The following is an 18,615-nucleotide window of genomic DNA, read 5'->3' as shown; positions in this document are numbered from 1 at the left end:
GTCTGGCTAGTCTACAAAGCTTAAGGCTCTTTCCTCATGCACCATATTTCTGCCATTAGCATGAGAGTATATGCTGGTATAAGAGGGATGTATGGGCCTGAAAAATTTCTAAATGTTCTTGCTATATGTACCGTCCACCAGTCTTCTTGTCAGCTAAGCATTATCAGTATCAGTGATCAGCTTCAGCTATATCCTGTATAGGGGGAGCCGTCCTTTATCTGAAGAAATTTTTTTAAAGTGCTTATGTTTGTCTGAAGAAATTTTTTTAAAGGCTTATGTTTATCAGGAAGACTAAATGTCTATATGGTAGCAAGATTCCTATAAGGACTCTGATTCCTTTTCTGTTTTTTTTTTTTTTCTTGTTTAGTAGATCAACACAATACTAATTCATGTTAGATTTGCTCCAAATATCTTAAGGAGCAGGCAAAAGTGTCTGACCATCTTTCTAGAAAGCAGGCACAGGAAAGAGTTGATATGAGGCACCATGGCTAGGAACTTCCCTTTGGTTGACCCCCCCCCCCCACCGAAGAAAAAGAACAAAAGTCATTAAAAAGGTTTCTGAGGATCAATGAACATACATTTGTTTTACATTGCTGTGGTATTATTCCACCTTGGATTTAACTTTGTACCTTAACCTGTGTTTCAGTTGTATTTTCTTTAGATAGCGTTGGAGTGGTTTTTCATAGGTGTGTACTAGGCTAATGGCCCTGGGGCCTTTACAGGTATAGTAAGAGAAAAACGGGGCTGGAAGGTGGGTAACCAGGACTGCAACAGTGAATACACTCGAACATCTACATTTATGGTAAGTGTACACAACTGTACTATGTTCTTCGTGTTTCACTGTTGCAGTAATTACATTTGGGTAGAATCCCAAAGCTATGGTTGGGAGGATGGATTTATATAGCATTAGGAGCAGCTATAAGGCCTTGCAGGACAGCAGTGGCAAAGCCAGCTCTGGATTTAGAGAAGAGAGGTAAATGGTAATGTTTGGTGAATGTATGAACTGAGCTCCAGGTAGCAGCTTTTAGAATGTCTCTGGTAGGAACCCCTCTGAGAAAGGCTGCAGAAGTAGATGCAGCCCTGGTGGAATGAGATCCGATCCCGTTGGGGATAGGTTTACCATGGTGCATATAGCAGAAATGAATACAATAGCTTATCCATTTGGAAATGGTCTTCTTTGAAATAGCCTTTCCCTCTGCCCCTGCAGCAAATGCTGCCAATAGTTGTTCAGATTTTCTTAGAGATTTTGTCCTGTTTAAGTAGAATCTAAGTTGTCTGTGTACATCCAATGAATGCAGAATCTGCTCACCCTTGTTCTGTGGATTGGGAAAGAAAGTTGGCAGATGAATGGTCTGATTCAGAGCCACACTGGATACCACCTTAGGCATGAAGGATGGATTGGTCTTGAGTGCCACCCTGTCTGGATGAAAAATAATGAAAGGCTCCACTGCCATAAGAGCCTGTAATTCTGAAATCCTTCTAGCTGAAGTGACTGCTAAAAGGAAAGCTGTTTTCCAGGAGAGAAATTTTAGGTCCGCAGTAGCAGCTGGCTCAAAAGGAGGGAGAGTGAGTTTTTCCAAAACAAAATTAAGGTCCCATGCAGGAGTTGGCACTCTCCTGGGAGGTCTTAAATTTTTGGCCCCTCTGAGATACTGCTTTAGCAGAGGATGAGAGAAGAGGGGGGGGTTCTGTGTTGTAATGAGTTGAAATGGCAGAGGCATGGATTTTTATGGAAGAAAATGATAGACCCTTGTGAAGCATCTCAGTTAAATATTGCAGAATCTGAGGAATATTGGGCATTGCCTTGCTTATTCCTTGGGATTGGTTCCAGGCACAGAATCTTTTCCATTTGTCAGCATAAGATTTTCTAGTACTAGGCCTTCTAGCCTCCAAAATGACATCCATCACAGGTTTGCTGAGGGATGCCAAGGGTGAAATTAATTGATTAGCCATGCTGCAAGATTCAAAGTTTGGAGCTGAGTGTGCACAATTTGGTAGTTCTGCTGAGACAGTAGATAAGGTGTCTGAGGCAGGTGCCATGGAGGAAGGTGTGACAGATTGTGCAGGACTGGGTACCAGTGTTGGCGAGGCCAGTCTGGAGCAATCAGAATCATTTTTGGTTTGTCCTGTCTGACTTTTAGTAGAACTTTGGAGAGCAGAGGCACAGGGGGAAAGGCATAGACTGGTTTTTCCAGCTGAATGATAGAGCATCCACTTTCCAAGCTTTTTTGTGATGAATTCTTGTGCAGAATTTGTCCAACTGATAGTTCTGGGGTGAGGCAAAAAGATCTATGTCTGGACTCCCCCATTTGCGTGTCAACATGCTGAAAACTTGTGGTTCCAGTTTCCATTTGTGTGGGTCCATAAGATTTCTGCTTAGTTTTTATGCCAGAGTATTTAGCTTTCTTGGCAGGAATTGAGCTTGTAGTTGTATTTGGTAGGTCAAGGCCATGTTCCACAATGCCATGGTTAGTCTGCAAAGGGGATAGGAATGTGTACCCCCCCCCTGCTTGTTTATGTACCATATAACTGTGGTGTTGTCTGTCTATCATTAGTTGCCCTGGATGAAGGTAGTCCTTGAAGGCTGTCAGTGCATTCTGTACAGCTAGCATCTCTTTCTGATTGATATGTAGGTGCATTTGATTTGGGCTCCATTTGCCCTGAATGCATTTTCCTGCCAGATAAGCTCCCCCAAGCATAGTCTGATGCATCTGTAGTTAGGGTTTGCGCGGCAGGGGGTGCAGTGAATGGCAGTCCCTTGTTTTGGTAGCAGTCATCTGCCCACCATAGGAACTTGAGCTGCAGGCAAGGTATGATAGGAATAATTTTTTTCCAGGCTGTGACAATGTTGACTCCATAAACTTTTTAAGTACCACTGAAGTTTCCTCATATGCAGTCTTGCATATGGAATTAGAAGAATGCAGGAGGCCATGTACCCCAAGCCTTGCAGAATTTGTCTTGCAGATAGCAGGGTTTTTGTGGCCACCTGTTTGAAGTAAGTCACCAATTGAATTTGCTTTTCTGGCGTAAGGTAAGTAATCTGGGCAGTTGTATTCAAGCTTGCACCCAGGAATGTAATTTTTTGAGAGGGTACCAGTTGTGATTTCTTTTCATTTATGGTGTACTCTAAGACAAGTTAGAACCCTTTTTTACAAATGCAAGATGCTTTAGAAGAATGTCCTTGTTTTCTGCCTGAATTAGACAATCGTACAGGTATGGATATATTTGAGTATTTCTTTGCCTGCAAAATGCAATTACTGGAGCCAGGTACTTTGTGAAGACCCTGCGCGCAGTAGATAAGCCAAAGGGCAGTGCAGAGATCTGGTAATGCAAGTAGCCTGCTTTGAAGCAGAGGTAACTTCTGCAAGATTCCCTGATTGGGATATGCAGGTAAGCCTCTTTTAAGTCTAGAGTTACCAACCAGCACCTTTGCCTAGCATTGGTAGTAACTGCTGAAGAGTCAGCATCTTGAATTTTGGAATGTCCAGAAATGTGTTTAGAATGGATAAGTCCAGAATTGGACGCCATGATTTGTCTTTTTTGGGTACCAGGAAAAGTCTGGAATAAAAACATTGTCCCTTTTCCTCTTCTGGTATTGGTTGAATAGCCCCCATGTTCATGAGGGACAGAACTTGTTTCTGAGCCTCTGCCCACTGATTTGGGGGCAGATCTGGCCATCTGTTTGGGATTGGCAACGTGTGGAAATGAAATCTGTATCTCTGGGATACTATGTTTAAAACCCATTTGTCCTGGGTAATAAGCTGCCAGTTTCGTGCATGAAGTGCCAGTTTCCCCCCCAAAGGGGTGGCTAAAAGGTAAGTGGCTTGGTGATTGTACAGGGAAGTCATTGAGACTGTTTACCATAGGGAGGTGCCTTGCTGTTTCCAGATTTGGAGGTGGAGGCACCCCATTGTTTTGTTCTAAAAGTTCCTTGTGACTGAAACCTGGAGTGTTTGGAATGTCTGGATTTGACTTGAGCAGCTCTCAAAGGGACTGGAAAGGACCAGTTCTTAGTAGGTCAGTGCCTACTAAATCTTGGAGGTTGCACTTGTAAGAAATCTTTCACAGTTTGCATAGATTTAGTTTTATCTTCCATCTTTTTTAACACTTCTTCAGCCTTATTACCAAAATGACGGTCCTGTTGTAAAGGAGCAATTTTGCTTTCACATGGTCAGGCAGAGTTTGCTCTTTGAGCCAAGCATGCCTTCTTAGCACAGATCCAGTTACAGCAGCCCTGCAAGAGGCCTCCAAGGAATCAAAACCACATTGCAAAGTATGTTTTCCAACTTGCTCAGCTGAATGTAATAAATCCTGCAAATCTTTATTTTCCACACAGTCAGAGATTAACATCATTTTCTGTTTAAGTAGTCCCATGATATGCTGTTGATATTTAAGCATATGAAACTGACAGTTTAAAGCCCTGATTGCCAAGGTTGCAGACATGTAAACCTTCTTACCCCACCTATACAGCAACCTGGAATCTCTATCAGAAGGGGTAGGATTTTTATCAGTAGAGGCCTTAATGCCCTTGGGACCCTGAGAAATGGTTTCAGGATCAGCAGTAGGATTTTTGAGAAGGAATTTGTGGGAGTCAGGAACCCTGTAGTATCCGTCTGGCTTACTAGGAGCCGGAGGCAGAGAATCAGGAGTCATACTAGATTCTGAAAAAACATCATCAACAATGTCTAGAACAGGAGGTATAGCCAAAGGCCTATGCTGAGGAAGAAGAAGAAAATCCCCAAGTCTCTTTTTTGATTCAAAGAAATCCTGACTTTCCTAGTGGAAATGTTCTCTTGAGGTATGTAAAGTTTCTCCAAAAGAGAAATCCACAGGGGGAGAAGCAGAAGGAATGGAATCTTCTGCATCAGAGTCCTCATAAGTAGGTATAGATAAATCCTGTTCAGTAGCAGAATCAGAAGAAACAGAATCCTGATCAGAAGATTCATAATCAATGTCTTGCCTAGGCCTCTTAGCAGGAGGGGGTTGGCTAGCCCTGATCAAGGTAATTAAATCTTCAGCCATTTTGATCATTTGCTTTTTAGGCATAGGGGCCTGCACATGTGGCCCAAGTGTCAGTTTTTTAGACATAGAAGTAGATTTTGGCCTTAGTTTTGAAGATGGCATCAGTTTAATATACAAATATTTAGGCCTGAAAACACCCTCAGAAGCCAGTGCCTGCACAGCGGCTCTGGACCCATCTCAGGTAGAGACATCCGTGGGTTCAATACTTAAAGCATCTTGTGGCACACCGGACTCCAAATGGGTCTCAGTTGAGGCCTGCGAATAAAAAGTAGCAGGCATCAGGGGCTGCGAAAGCACCTCACTGAGTACCGACGAACTAGCGACTGGCTTGGGAGAAGCATCGTCATCAGTTTTGGACCTCGACGGCCTGTCTCTGTCTTTTTCTTTATGTTTTTTAGGTATTCCGGTAGTCGGATTGCTAACAGACGTCATTTCTGGATAGTTAAACCATGAGCCAATATATTTAGAAGCAAAAATGTTCCAACATTTAATAGTGTGTTGATTAAATCTAGCACAAAACCGACAACAAGGTACGTTATGATCAGGGCCTAGGCAAGGAATACAGTACAAATGAAAATCCTTATGAGGTATTTGCTTCCCACAAGTAATGCACTTATTAACTTTTACTGACATTGGTAAGGAGGAAGAAAAAGTTTCCCCAATGGGGTACTTGGCTTTTAGTTGAAGACTTTGGTTCTGAAACTCAAAAACGAAAACTTCAGGTGTCGGCCGACCGGCACTTGCAAACTGCTTCTGCTTCGGGCACCGCGCGGCAAGAAAGACTGATGTAATGGCATCGGCTGCATGTTTTATACCCCTGACAACCTGACATCATGAAAGAAGGGACAGCAACCAACACAGGACCCAAGACTTTGTTAATCAGGCTGACTGAGGGCAACCTGCCAGCAGATTACCCAAATGTAATGACTGCAACAGTGAAACACGAAGAACATCAACAATTCCTCAGGCTACTTGCATTCTTACAGAACTGAATAATATAGCAGAGAACTCGAGCACATCCAGAATAGATTCTCAGGACCTGATGCTCTACCCAGAGGTCTTCCAGGATATTTTCCACCTCTGGGGAATTCTGCAAGTAGATCAGTTTGCCTCCAGTCTCAACATAAAGCTAATACAAATCTGTTCCCAGGCATTCTACTAAAAGGCCAGGAAGACAGATGCATTTTCTTTCTCATGGATGGGAATGTTCCTGTATTCCTGCCCCTCTATTTCTTAAGTTCTTTTAAAGGTCAAGAGAGACTTGCCCAAGATGTTTCTGTTAACTCTCTTGTGGCTCAGATAAAACTGTTTCTCCCTTCTCATTCATCTGTCCAGGGGCAATTACTAAAAACTTCCTCATGGAGTAGATCTACTCCAATGGGACAAGGCATGCCTAATTTGCCCCTGCATTCAAAACCTCCATCTGACAGAATGTTTGACAGTTCTGTGATCCAAGTTAGGCACCTTTTCTCAAAGGATATGCATCAGGTATTAAAACAGGCTAGAAAAACTGCTTCTAGGAAATCATACTTAACAAAAGGAAAAGATGTTTCTAGTTGATGCCATAAAAGACAAAATCCATCCAGGAAGGGGATCCTCTGTTTATAGGTACACTAGATATGCAGTCCAAAGGATGATTAATGAGCCTTGTTCAAATTTTCAATTGCCCCAAAGCAATGCCTGTTTTAAGTGACATACTCAGTCATACAGTAGGCAAACAAAGCTGATGGAATTAAACTCTGTACCACAGGAAGAAGCTTACGCTGCAGTGGTGCAGCGGTAGCATTGCTGCCTCACAGCAAGATGTTATCTCGTTTGATTCTTGGCTGGAATGCCTTCTGTGTGGAGTCTACATGTCCTCCCCATGGTCGAGTAGCATTTGAAAGACATGCGTGAATGGGCGTGCCTTTGTTGAAGGTTGGGTGTCGAGCTGGCACCTCGGCACCATAAAAATCTGCTGTCAGCTATAGGTCTTCAAAAAATGCTGTGACATATAAAACTCTTATCCTTGTCAGTGTAATTCAAGGTAATTAAAAATCATGGCAAATCACTGTGACAGTAGCCCTGAGAGTTGCAATGCCTACATAACTTGATACACATCGTTTCTACAATTAAATATTACATAAGTGTAAATTCAGACATTTGTCCTGAAAATGCAGGCAGTCATTGAGCTAACCCTGTATAACTATTTCATGAATTCAAAAGTAGTACTCAGATACAGCATTACAATATATGCATTTGGTACTTTACAGTTTTCAGTGTATCTTAAACTTGGAGAAAAGTCCCATAATGTTCGAGAATGCAAATGCTACCAGTGCACCGCTCACCACAATGAAATCCAAAATATTCCAAAGGTCTCTGAAATAGGAACCAGGGTGAAGCAAAAGTCCCAAATCGATCATCTAAATAAAAAATGAAAAAATGCAAGATCTTCACATAGTGTATTTTAATGTGACACTTACGTCTATCCATAATGAAGAAGACGAATCTATGCAATACCAGTCCTATCCTTCATAGAAGGTGTAAGATGTACAATCATTAATATAAATGAAGAGGCTATCCTTTTCCAGAAGTATTTTTAATATAATGTCAAGGAATAAACTAAATTCCTATATGTACTTACTGTCTCTATGCTTTCTCGTCAAAGATTCTCTGTAGATTACTTTTCTAATTTATTCATTTTATCTCAGTTATGCCCACTTAACACAATTACTTATTTTATGTTACGGGACTTGTTCATACTTGCACAGTAAACAATGGAACCGGAGGTTCTCAAATCAATCCGCTTCTACTTGATATAAATGAACTCTTTTTTTGCACACATTTTATTTATTCAAAAATTGACTATAATAACCAACAAAAACTAAACACAAAAGAAAACAAAAAATAATAAAAAGAGAATACATACAACAGATATAGGCATAAAACCTAAAGATAACTATATACTGTTTATGTTTACAACAACTATAGTCCCATTGAGATACACTAAATGAATTATAAATGAGCTATGAACTCTCATAAAATTGATGGAAAATGAAAAACATTACAGGTTATTAATAGTATAGACCACAGGGGAAACTGCAGAACTAATTCCCAGGCTTTGAGAGCAGTATGTTTTTGGAAATCCCCATAATATTTAATGTATATTTTGACAAATTCAGACCAATTGATGATAGTAAGAGTACTACATTTTGTCTTTATTTAATATTTTATCATGGAAAAGAAGATAGGGATTTTAAGTGTGTGGTATTCATATTATATGGGGGAAGGTATATAACAGCAAAGTGCCAGGATAGAGGTAGCGTGTTATCTAAAACAGATTGGATTTTAGCTTGAGTCATTAACCAAAGGCTTTTGGTGTAGCTACAGTTCAAAAATATATAAAATGTCAGTATCTGGTAAACAACGTGCATGCAGAACAGTTACTGGGAAGAAAAGCACTGAAGTGGGAAATTTTTAGTGGGGCATGGTAAGCATTACTATTAATCATAAACTGAGATGTATGAGCAGAAATGCATGGACTACATTTGTTAGTGATGAATCCTGGTTTTGCCAAAGAATCAAAAAAACATATAATAGGGCCCAGGAAGGAAATTTCAGTGCAAGTAAGGCTTTTATTAGTTGATGAAAATAATCAATTAGAGTCATTTGTTCTTTATTAAAGATTTTGTTTTATTATGTTATATATTACATTAAGAGTAGGAAGGTAGCCTTTAGGAAGATTTAAATGGAATAAAAGGTCTGTGAGGGAATTAAATTCACAGCTAACAATATCCCAAATTAGCAATATTTCAATGAAGGGAAATTAGATAAGTCTATTGGGATAATATTTATTAAAATATTGAGATAATTATAAATAGATTGAAAAGCATAGTAATATTCCTGAGATGTAAATGCTTTATTAGCTTCTAGAAGTGTTCAATGTGTTTTATCTTTTTTAAACTTCTTACTATTTTGGCGGTATAGAAAGGGAATAGCTTGAGGGTTACACTTATATATTTTGATAGATTTATACAAAATCTTTAGGCTGGGCTCCATTTATTGGTGGTAAGCTTGACATTTGCCATTTTTGATTATGTAGTAAATGCAGAGGTCTGGAAGGCTCATGTTTCCCTATTTTTTGCGGAATGTCAGCTTGTGTAATATTTTGGGAGAATTATAATACCATATGAATTGGATGAGTTGGGTTTTGATAAGATGAAATATTTTTAGGGATAGAATGGATAGTGGATGCAATTAAAAACAGAAGCCTCAGGAAAATGTTAATTTTTATGATTGCCACTTTAGATAAGAAAGGGAAACACATAGGCTCCCATGTTTTGATATCTGCAGTAATGCCCTCAGTATATTTAATTATGATTGATAAATATTGTTTTGATAACTGAGTGACGCAGATTAATAAAACTTTATTACCAATTATTTTATAGAGTATTTGATATTAAGGCCCTTGAAATTAGAAAGGCCAAGAGGATAATTGATTTTGGCTAATACAGGGAATGAAGATTTTTTTTTGTTGGTTTAACTTGTATTCGGGAATATATGAATATTTTTGGATAGTGTCAATAATTTTTGATAAGTTGGTATTCAGGCGTCTCAACTAAATGTTAACATTTGCAAATTGCATAGATGAGATTTTAAAATTGCAAGAGTTGGGATCATAGCAGATGGTTAGTTGGTTTAAAGAAAGAAATATGACTTTAAATAAAAATTGAAAAAAGATGATATCCTTGGAGTACTCCATTTTTATGAAAAAATATGTGAGAAGTCTTACTTATTGATTACCAGGACAGCATTCAAATTTGGCTAAATATGTAAAAAAAAATTATTTTATCAAATGTTTTGGAAGCATCAAAGGGTAGACCACAAATGTTGCCACTATAATTAGTGTTAAAAAGTCAGAGGGTCTCAAAAGTAATTGTTTGGTCTGAAGTATATCTCATATTTAAAAAAAGCAGACTGGAAATGGGAATTATGTTAGGCATAATGGATTTTAGTCTATTAGTAATACAGTGGCATATATTTTTGATAAATCAACACAATGGGTCTATAATTCGAGACTTGATAATTGTTTTGATGTTTAGTTAATAGTATTCCTATAGCTCTACTGAGATACAAGTCAGATATTCCACTGGTGCTCATCAACATGTGCTAGAATATTTAAGCATCAGTTTTGGAAGAGTTGATAAAACTCAGTTGTGAATGCATCTGGACCTGGCAGAGTTCCATTCTTTAGACTTTTAACAGGTTGTATAATTACTAGAATTTAAATTTGGTTTGTAAAGCATTTCTTTGTGTTGTGAAATTATTTGGGGGAATTCCAATTGAGATATTTATATATATGTATATTACACACACACACACACACACATATATATATATATATATATATATATATATATATATATATATATATATATACACACAAACATATATGTGTATATGTATACACACACAAATTAAGGTCTTCTGGACAGAATGTTGTGGAACTGGATTCATATATTTACAGTAAAAAATGCTGCAACTGTATCAATGGTAGAGTGGAATGAAGTATTTTCTTTTCATATTATTTGCATTAGAGAGGATTTTTTTTATACTTTTGAAGGTGTCTGTGACCATTCTGAATATTTGGTCAGAAACAGATGATCCACTGTGGCGACCCCTAATGGGAACAGCTGAAAGAAAAAGAAGAAGATAGTTTTCATACATGTTAGATGTGAAAAAATAGAGGAGGATAAGATCCTAGTTAAGCTGTTTCATTTGGAGTTTGATTGTCTGGTCAAAATTTTTGACTAAGCTTTTTTCCATTTGCTGGAATTTAAGTTTAATGTTGAGCTCCTTTTGTTTGTTTTTTTGGTTCTGTTGTTTATGATTGAACTACTTTAATTCTGAATTGAAAATATCAACAAAAAAATTGAGCATACACAAAACAGACACAACAAATATTGAGGAAGGAAAACCATTTCACCTCCTCATATTAACACGATCTCCCCTCCCATAACACTAGCCCCAAATTTGTCTAAATAGTGGCAGTGTGACAGGAAGGTTTTTATAAAGGTAAGGCATGTGGGTTAGGGTTGAGGGAAGGTGTAGGATTAGGGCTATTACCCATTACTAAAGAGGGCAGGGTGTTTATCTGGCAAAGGACAATAGAGAAGAAAGTTTCCTGCATTGTCAGTTAATTAATGGGCCAACATGGTTGCTACCTTTCTCCAGATTTAGAGCTGGTTTTATCACCCAGGGAGTGACTAGAGACAGAAAAAAAAAGATAAATATGCCTAGAGACATTGGGAAAAGCTATGACCAGGCATCATATCCTTGACGCTTCCATTCAAGTAAAAAGTTCTTGTCAATCTAAATAAGACAGAAGAAAATAACTCTGATGTTATCAAAGGTTTACTACCATCAGATAGGTTAGTGCTCAAATATTCAGTCCAATGTGAAATTAAAAAAAAATGCTGAACACTGGTTTAGCTTCTTCTGGAGAGCTTAATAGGTACTTTAATCCATTACATGTAAACAGTTACTTGGAAGGGCATTATCAGAGTCGGCTAAATCCTAAAATTGTGGGATAAGGGAGAGAACAAACAGAAAGCAGAATAGTAAGGAGTAAATAAGGCAAGCAGACTGTAATCAACCAATTTAAAGTCTAGGACATACAGAAATGTATTAGCTGATCACCAGAATTTATGTTGTTAATGTATTTGTATTATCTGAATAATAAAAACAAAATTTTAAATAATAAAATAAGTGTGTTCAATGAGATTGGGGTAGACCTATAAAGTACCCTAGGATCATGGCTGATGGCACATACTTGTTTGGAATCAGACAGAATATATATACATAAATATAAATCTTCCATTTCCTTTTTTAATTTAGTGTTTTGATTTTAGGTTATTTCAATAGGTTAAAATTAAATAACATACATAAATTCTTTTTTTTTCTTTTTTATTTTGTGACTGGTGATAACTTGTCAGTTTGCTGACTGCAACTTTTTTTAACCTGTACTTCTCTTTGTTTTTCAATTATTGGCTGAGGAAAGCAAACGCCTCTTATTTCCTTTCTCTACAAAGGAGTCTGTAATTATATGTGTATGTGTGGACAGATAGATAGATGGCCTTTCTCTCAAAGGATATATATATATATATATATATATATATATTTTTTTTTTTTTTTTTTTTTTCCTGTGGGGGGCACTGATTGAGACTATGTGACCAATTAATGCACCTTAACAATTCCCTACTTAACAGAAGCAATAGATCCTCTTCTAAATATATTTGCTTCACTTTGTTAATATTACTAGTGTCTTACTAAGTCCATCACATGTAGTCTTGATTCTTTAGTTATATTTCCCACAACTATTATTGTAAGTTCCATGCATGCACTTAAAACCTTTTCTATACAGAAATGAATCCTTGCATTAATTGTTACCATCTTCTCATTTTTTTCACATTTTATTTGGAAACATTCTCCTTTCCCCAGTATTTATTATCTAACCCACAATGGAGCAATTCTAAATCATTAGGAGACTGAATAAAGACTCCCAATTTACTGTCTTCTGAAATTAAGATAATCATAGCCCAGGAGGATTGGCCTGAAGGTCTGAGAAACAGAAACTAAATAGGACAGGGTTCAACACTCAGCCCCTCGGTACACCTCTGGTAACCTATTTTGCTTTTGGAGGCAGCACCTGCAACTCTAAGCACAAAAGGGTCTGTCAGATAACCATCTAGCTATGCAATGTATAGCATAAGGACCGATATTCAGATCTGCAAGTTTGTTAATAATGCCTACATTGGGAGTAGTGTCAATGGCCTTGACTGGGTCCAGATATGCTTTATGTACTTTGTAACCACTGCCTACCACTTTGGAGACTTTCCTCACAGAAATAAAGTTAAAGGGGAAGCACCTTCTTTTGCCAAAGCTGAGCTGATGTTGGATCAGGGTAAACTGATTTTCAATATCTAGATTAATGAGATCTGAGCTTATACATTCCATAGCCTTATATATGAGGGTAGTGAGATTAATGTGTCCGTAGTTAGCAGGGTTTGTAGTTGGGCTATCATTCTCTAACAGCATTAAAGCTGTTTTCCAGGCTACACAAATGTAGCCAGTCTGTAAGCTTTGATTAAAGTTAAGTAAGAGTTCTGATATTCCATATTTAGCACCATTACTCAGGCAACGTCATATGGCATTTGGGCCTATGGATGAGGCATTCTTAGATTTTTCAGAGGCTGACAGGGCTTGTTCCATAGTAATTAAAGGGCAATGGACAGGCCTTTGTTCCCAAGAAATGCCATGGTCACCTAGTACTTGCACCCAAAGGGTAGAAGGAAAGAGTTACAGGATGAAAAAAAATCTATTTTATACCTTCAGCTATATAATATTTAGAGTGGAGATATATTGTTGATCTTGCTGATGAAAAGATCATGGCCATAGCATTTCCAAGCATTCAGTGATGGCTATTATTGTGCATTTATCCAATGGTACATTCCATAGCAAAGCACTAATAAATGAAAAAAGATAGGAGCTGTAACAAAGTGCATTTTTTTTACTTTTTGTAGATGCTGCTAAACTTGCACACCCAGTTGATAAGTGAGTGAACATGTGCCTGTGTAAAATTGTACATATACTGCATTTCCCCAATTTTACCTCCTTTCCTAGAGAACTGTACACAGATGAGCCAAGGTTATTATTTAATACTGTTTCAGATTACTTTCTGAAGCACACATCATTTAGCAATGGTTCATAGGTAGGTACTAGGCTATTGGCCCAAGGGCGTATGTACACCTAGCCAACAAGGTTCCCTGGCTTATGCCACCCAAGAAAGTTATTTTCCTGTGCCACTGTTGAGCAGAGACACAGAAGTGATCCCCAGGGTGTATTTCCTATTTCCCATTCACTCATCAAGATTTTTCTTGAAGAGTGCTAATGATGAACTTTGTTTGACATTGATGGGTAGTCTGTTCCAGAGTATGGGAAGTCTCTGGGACAGGAATCTATCCCTCCAGCATGTCCCGTTTATTGTGGTGACAAAGTTTAGGTCCCTAGAGCACTGGCCTTACTATCCTTGGACTATCGTTAGGCTTAGTTGGTTGGCATTAATATCCTTGAAATAATATCCTTACTATCCTTAAAACAATATCCTTGAACCCTACATGTTATCATATTTTATTTGTGAATAATACTCTGGTTTCCCACAGTACAATCAGACAAGTAGACTGTAATAATTTTTAATACATATTTTACTAATATTACTATTTCCTTTTCAGAAATTTACTCTTCCCTTTATAAATTTCATATGTGAGGGACTCTTCTCAGGTGAACACGATAGCTTGTTTAGGACTCCCTGGGCTTGGAACAGGGACTGAGGTAAACCATTTGTAGGTGTTCTCTACTGGACTACTGTGTTACAACCACCTCTTCTGCTTACTGTTATTTATTTATACATACACATACAATTTGTTAACTAGGTAAGTGAATTTACCCAGGAACCATTTTCAGCTATGGGGTAAAATGGAAAAGAGTCCATTGCCTCAGGCAGTATTCAACTATGGAGTAAAATGGAAAAGACAATCCCTCCCTGAAAGGCACACGATAGAAGAACCCTGTGCAAGTAAAAATAAAAGGAAATTCTCTGCTAGTCCCTACATACCAAAAGAATGGCAAGGTACAGTCCCTCTTCTACTGCTCCCTCCCTGAAAGGTGCACTATGATAGAAGAACCCTGTGCAAATAAAAAATAAAAGAAAATTCTCTGCTAGTCCCTACATACCAAAAGAACGGCAAGGTTACTATCTATCTGGTTTTCACTTAAAAACTTGCTGAACTGGGTCTAAAGCACTGCTAGTCAGTCCCTAAAGTCCCTTAAATCTAATACTTTCCCTTAAAACTGGCTAATGAAAGAATATGTACTAAAAGAAACTAAACATTCCCTAAAGTTGTTACATTGTAAGCAAAAGTTCTTACCTTGCAAGCTAAGCCTCTAGCTATCTTTTGGGCTGGCTAAAGCCCCGCTCAGGCTCACTCTGTGCCCCTACCCTGCCCCCATATCCAACCCGCCCCAGTACTGCTAAATTTATACTTGTATGGTCACACCCCTTTTCTTAACATCCAACCACCATCTCACACACTCCCCTCCTAAACCCAGTCTATTCCTTCTATTCTTACAATACCCTATTCAAACTATAATCCTTTATAATGTATCACCTACCTACAAAAGTATCACTAACAAAGCCACTACACTCTTTTGCCTACTACCTCTAATGTTCACTCTATACCTCCTTACCACTTATGAAAATCAGTACTATCCCGGATTCCACTACCCAAAGTACCAAACCTCTACACCAAAATTCTCTTATCCAGTACCTCATGTAACCATCCCCCTCTTATCTGACTCCTCTTCTCCTGTATCCTGTCACCCTACTAGATTCAAAAATTTCAACCCCAAAACCAAACAATATCAAAAACTAATAAATAACTTCTAAAACTCTTAGTCAGTCAACACTATAACCTATTAATTGACAGAGACATTCGCCCAAACCTTGGCCAAAGCACTGCTATGAACACTGACTCCCAAGCTTTCAACCCTGATAGCACTATACCACTAAGCAGGCCTCCTAGTTTACTCCTAGCCTTTCACCTAAATATGAGAAGTATAAACAAAAAAGTCTACATGCCCTTTTAGAAGTCCATTCTCCAGATATACTCTGTCTCACTGAAACCTGGCTAAAGCCCACAACTAAAGACAATGAGGTTCTACCACCAGGATATAACAATAAGAACTGACCGCTGTACTAGAAAGGGAGGTGGGGTAGCTGTAGTTTATAAAAATACACTAAAAGTTAATAGAGAACCACTTCCATCACCCAGTTTTGATAAAGCAGAAATTATTCCCACCAAACTACAAATTAATAAAAACAAATATATAAATATTGTCTGTATCTATATTCCCCCGGGCAATAACACCAACCTCCTAGAAGACACATTCCACTGGTTAACAAACAACAACCCCCAGGAAACCATTGTGCTTGGAGATTTCAATATAGACTGGAACTCACACTCCTTAGAATCCAGTTTCACCCATAAAAATGTATATGGGTTTACACAAATTATATCCTCCCCCACTAGGATCAGTAAACCCAGTAAAAAAGAAAGCATCTTAGACTGGATACTTATCAATAGTCGTCCCCGTATGTATAAAAGTGGGACCCTCCCTGATGACCTCAGTGATCACTCTCTAACCTATATCATCAGACATAAAACTGATGATCCCTACCAGCCTATGCACAAAACAATTAGAAAAAATAACAACTTCAATCCCGCCAACTTCCAAAATGAACTAAAAGCATGTAACTGGTCAATCCTAAAATGGCTGCCACTTGATGAAGCAGTAGTATTCTTTAATACTAAATTTCTTGCCATACTTGACTCACATGCCCCCGCACGTACCAACAGAACTAAAACAAAAACTGCACCATGGCTTACAAAGAATACTAAAGCAAAGATCAAACTTAGAAATAAAATATGGGCCATCTGACATGACACCAAAGCCCCTCTAGATCATCTGCGATATAGACAGCTTTGTAATGACACAAAAAATTCATTCTGCTAGACAAGAAAAAACTACTATTATAATCTTCAACAAAGACATCAAAATAAACCTCCAAAGTTTTGGGCAGGTATAAATAAACTCCTCCATCCAGGGCAATCCACCACTCCTACCCCTTCTACTTCTACACATAAATCTCCAGAAGAGATTGCAACACCTTTAAAAGCTTTTTTACTGAGACTGTCCACAACCTTGCTAGCCAACCAACACCAACAAGCAATAGTACTAATCTATGAACCTATAAACCTATAATTCTATCATACCCTCACCCACTACCCATCTCACCTGTCCCTCTCTCACTTATCCGATCCCTGCTTAAAAAACTAAAACCGACCACCCTATCTGCAGATCTTCTACCTGCAGAGTACCTACAAAAAGCCACAGATGTCATAGCTTATCCAGTCTCAATCTTGATCAATAGAACCATATCTGAAGCCTCCATCTCCTCCATTTGGAAAACTTCCCATGTCATACCATTCCACAAAGATGGCAATTCCACAAAACTATCAAATTATAGACCCATTGCCATACTTCCACCACTGGCCAAAATAATGGAGAATTGAATTCATAAGCAACTCTTGCACTATCTCATACACAACAATCTGCAGGCCACACCATAGTACATCCTCTGCCCTCCTCTCTTTCTCCAGTGTCATAAATCATAACAGTAATAGCAATAAACTATCCTCAGCCCTATTCCTTGACCTATCCAAAGCATTTGATATGGTCAACCACCAACTACTCACTGCCACTTGAAATCCATTTCCTTGAATAACCATGCCATTCAATAGATTCAATGCTATCTGAATGGCACACAAAAGTCTGTCCTATGGGAGGGAAATTTATCTACTCTACTACCCCTCACCCTTGGAGTTCCCCAGGCTTCTATCTAAAGACTTCTTCTCTTTTCAATCTTTATTGATGACCTTTACTCTGCCATTTCAGATGCTACATGCATACAATATGCAGATGATTCCACGTTGATCTGTTCAGCCTCCACCCCATCTGACCTGCATACGTTATCCCAGAAAACATTTAACACAGTAGACAACTGGCTCTCATGCCGTTGTTTGCTCTTGAACCCTAAAACAAAACAAACTACTACTTTTCTCCCCCACTCACATGTCAACACCACTTTCCTTTATGATTTCCTCTAATAATGGAACTGTTATTTCCTCAGATAACCATACTAAACTCTTAGGGGTAACTATTGATGATAACCTTAAATTTGACATGCATATCAATCAAACCATTAAAACCATTAATAAAAAACTGGGCTTCCTATATAAAAATAAACCTTTCCTTACCCCACTAGCAAGGACTGCCATTGCCCACACTCACCTTCTCTCCACCCTGTTCTATGCTTCCTCCATTTTCACTAACTTGAAGAAATCTGAACTCTGCAAACTCTCAAGCTGTTATAATCACATTGCTAGATTTGCCACTGGCTCTACTTACAGAACTCACCACTGTCAAAACTTTAAACCTCTAGGATGGCTAGAATTGACTAGCTCACTTCAGTACAATCAACTTGTAGAAGCCCACAAAATTCTCAACCAACCAGATAATACCCCTGCACTTAAAATCATCATTTATCCCTACAGGAACACTAGGCCACTGCAATGTTCTAATTAACTACTAATTCAAACACTTAAAACAAACAACTCAGCTGGTGACTCCTTGTTTTCTAACTCGGTAGCAAAAATTTGGAATTAACTTCTAGCTGATCTAACACTAGAACCATCACTAAACCAATTCAAGAAAAATCTCAAACAGTATTTCATGACACACTGGCTTTGCCCCTGCAAGAATCCAGACCATCTCTTCCCATACTACAGTATACAAAACAGTATTGTAAAGAATACTTAGCTGCTTCTATCTGGTCATCCCCTTGAACTGAGCAATTGGTTAGTCTTCTGCAAATAAAAATGGTCTTGCCCATCCATTCTTTTCTATTACAGGTTGGTCTTGTATAAATCTTGGAGT

The 18,615-nt window shown here is 38.3% G+C and overlaps 1 protein-coding gene across 1 annotated transcript in view; it reads right to left on the bottom strand.

Moving 5' to 3' along the window:
• CACNA1B (calcium voltage-gated channel subunit alpha1 B) overlaps positions 1-18,615 on the bottom strand; it is a 3,578,581-nt gene that overhangs the window by 937,266 nt on the left and 2,622,700 nt on the right. The window contains exon 26 of the mRNA XM_044058770.1: positions 7,294-7,424. Coding sequence (XP_043914705.1) covers positions 7,294-7,424 — 131 coding nt within the window. The remainder of the gene's footprint in view (positions 1-7,293; positions 7,425-18,615) is intronic.

This window comes from Protopterus annectens, chromosome 16.part0 (genome assembly GCF_019279795.1).
Source record: "Protopterus annectens isolate FY-2018-M chromosome 16.part0, PAN1.0, whole genome shotgun sequence".
Lineage (NCBI taxonomy): Eukaryota > Metazoa > Chordata > Ceratodontiformes > Protopteridae > Protopterus > Protopterus annectens.
The sequence above is the reverse complement of the archived record's forward strand: the minus strand, read 5'-3'. Positions and strand labels throughout refer to the sequence as shown.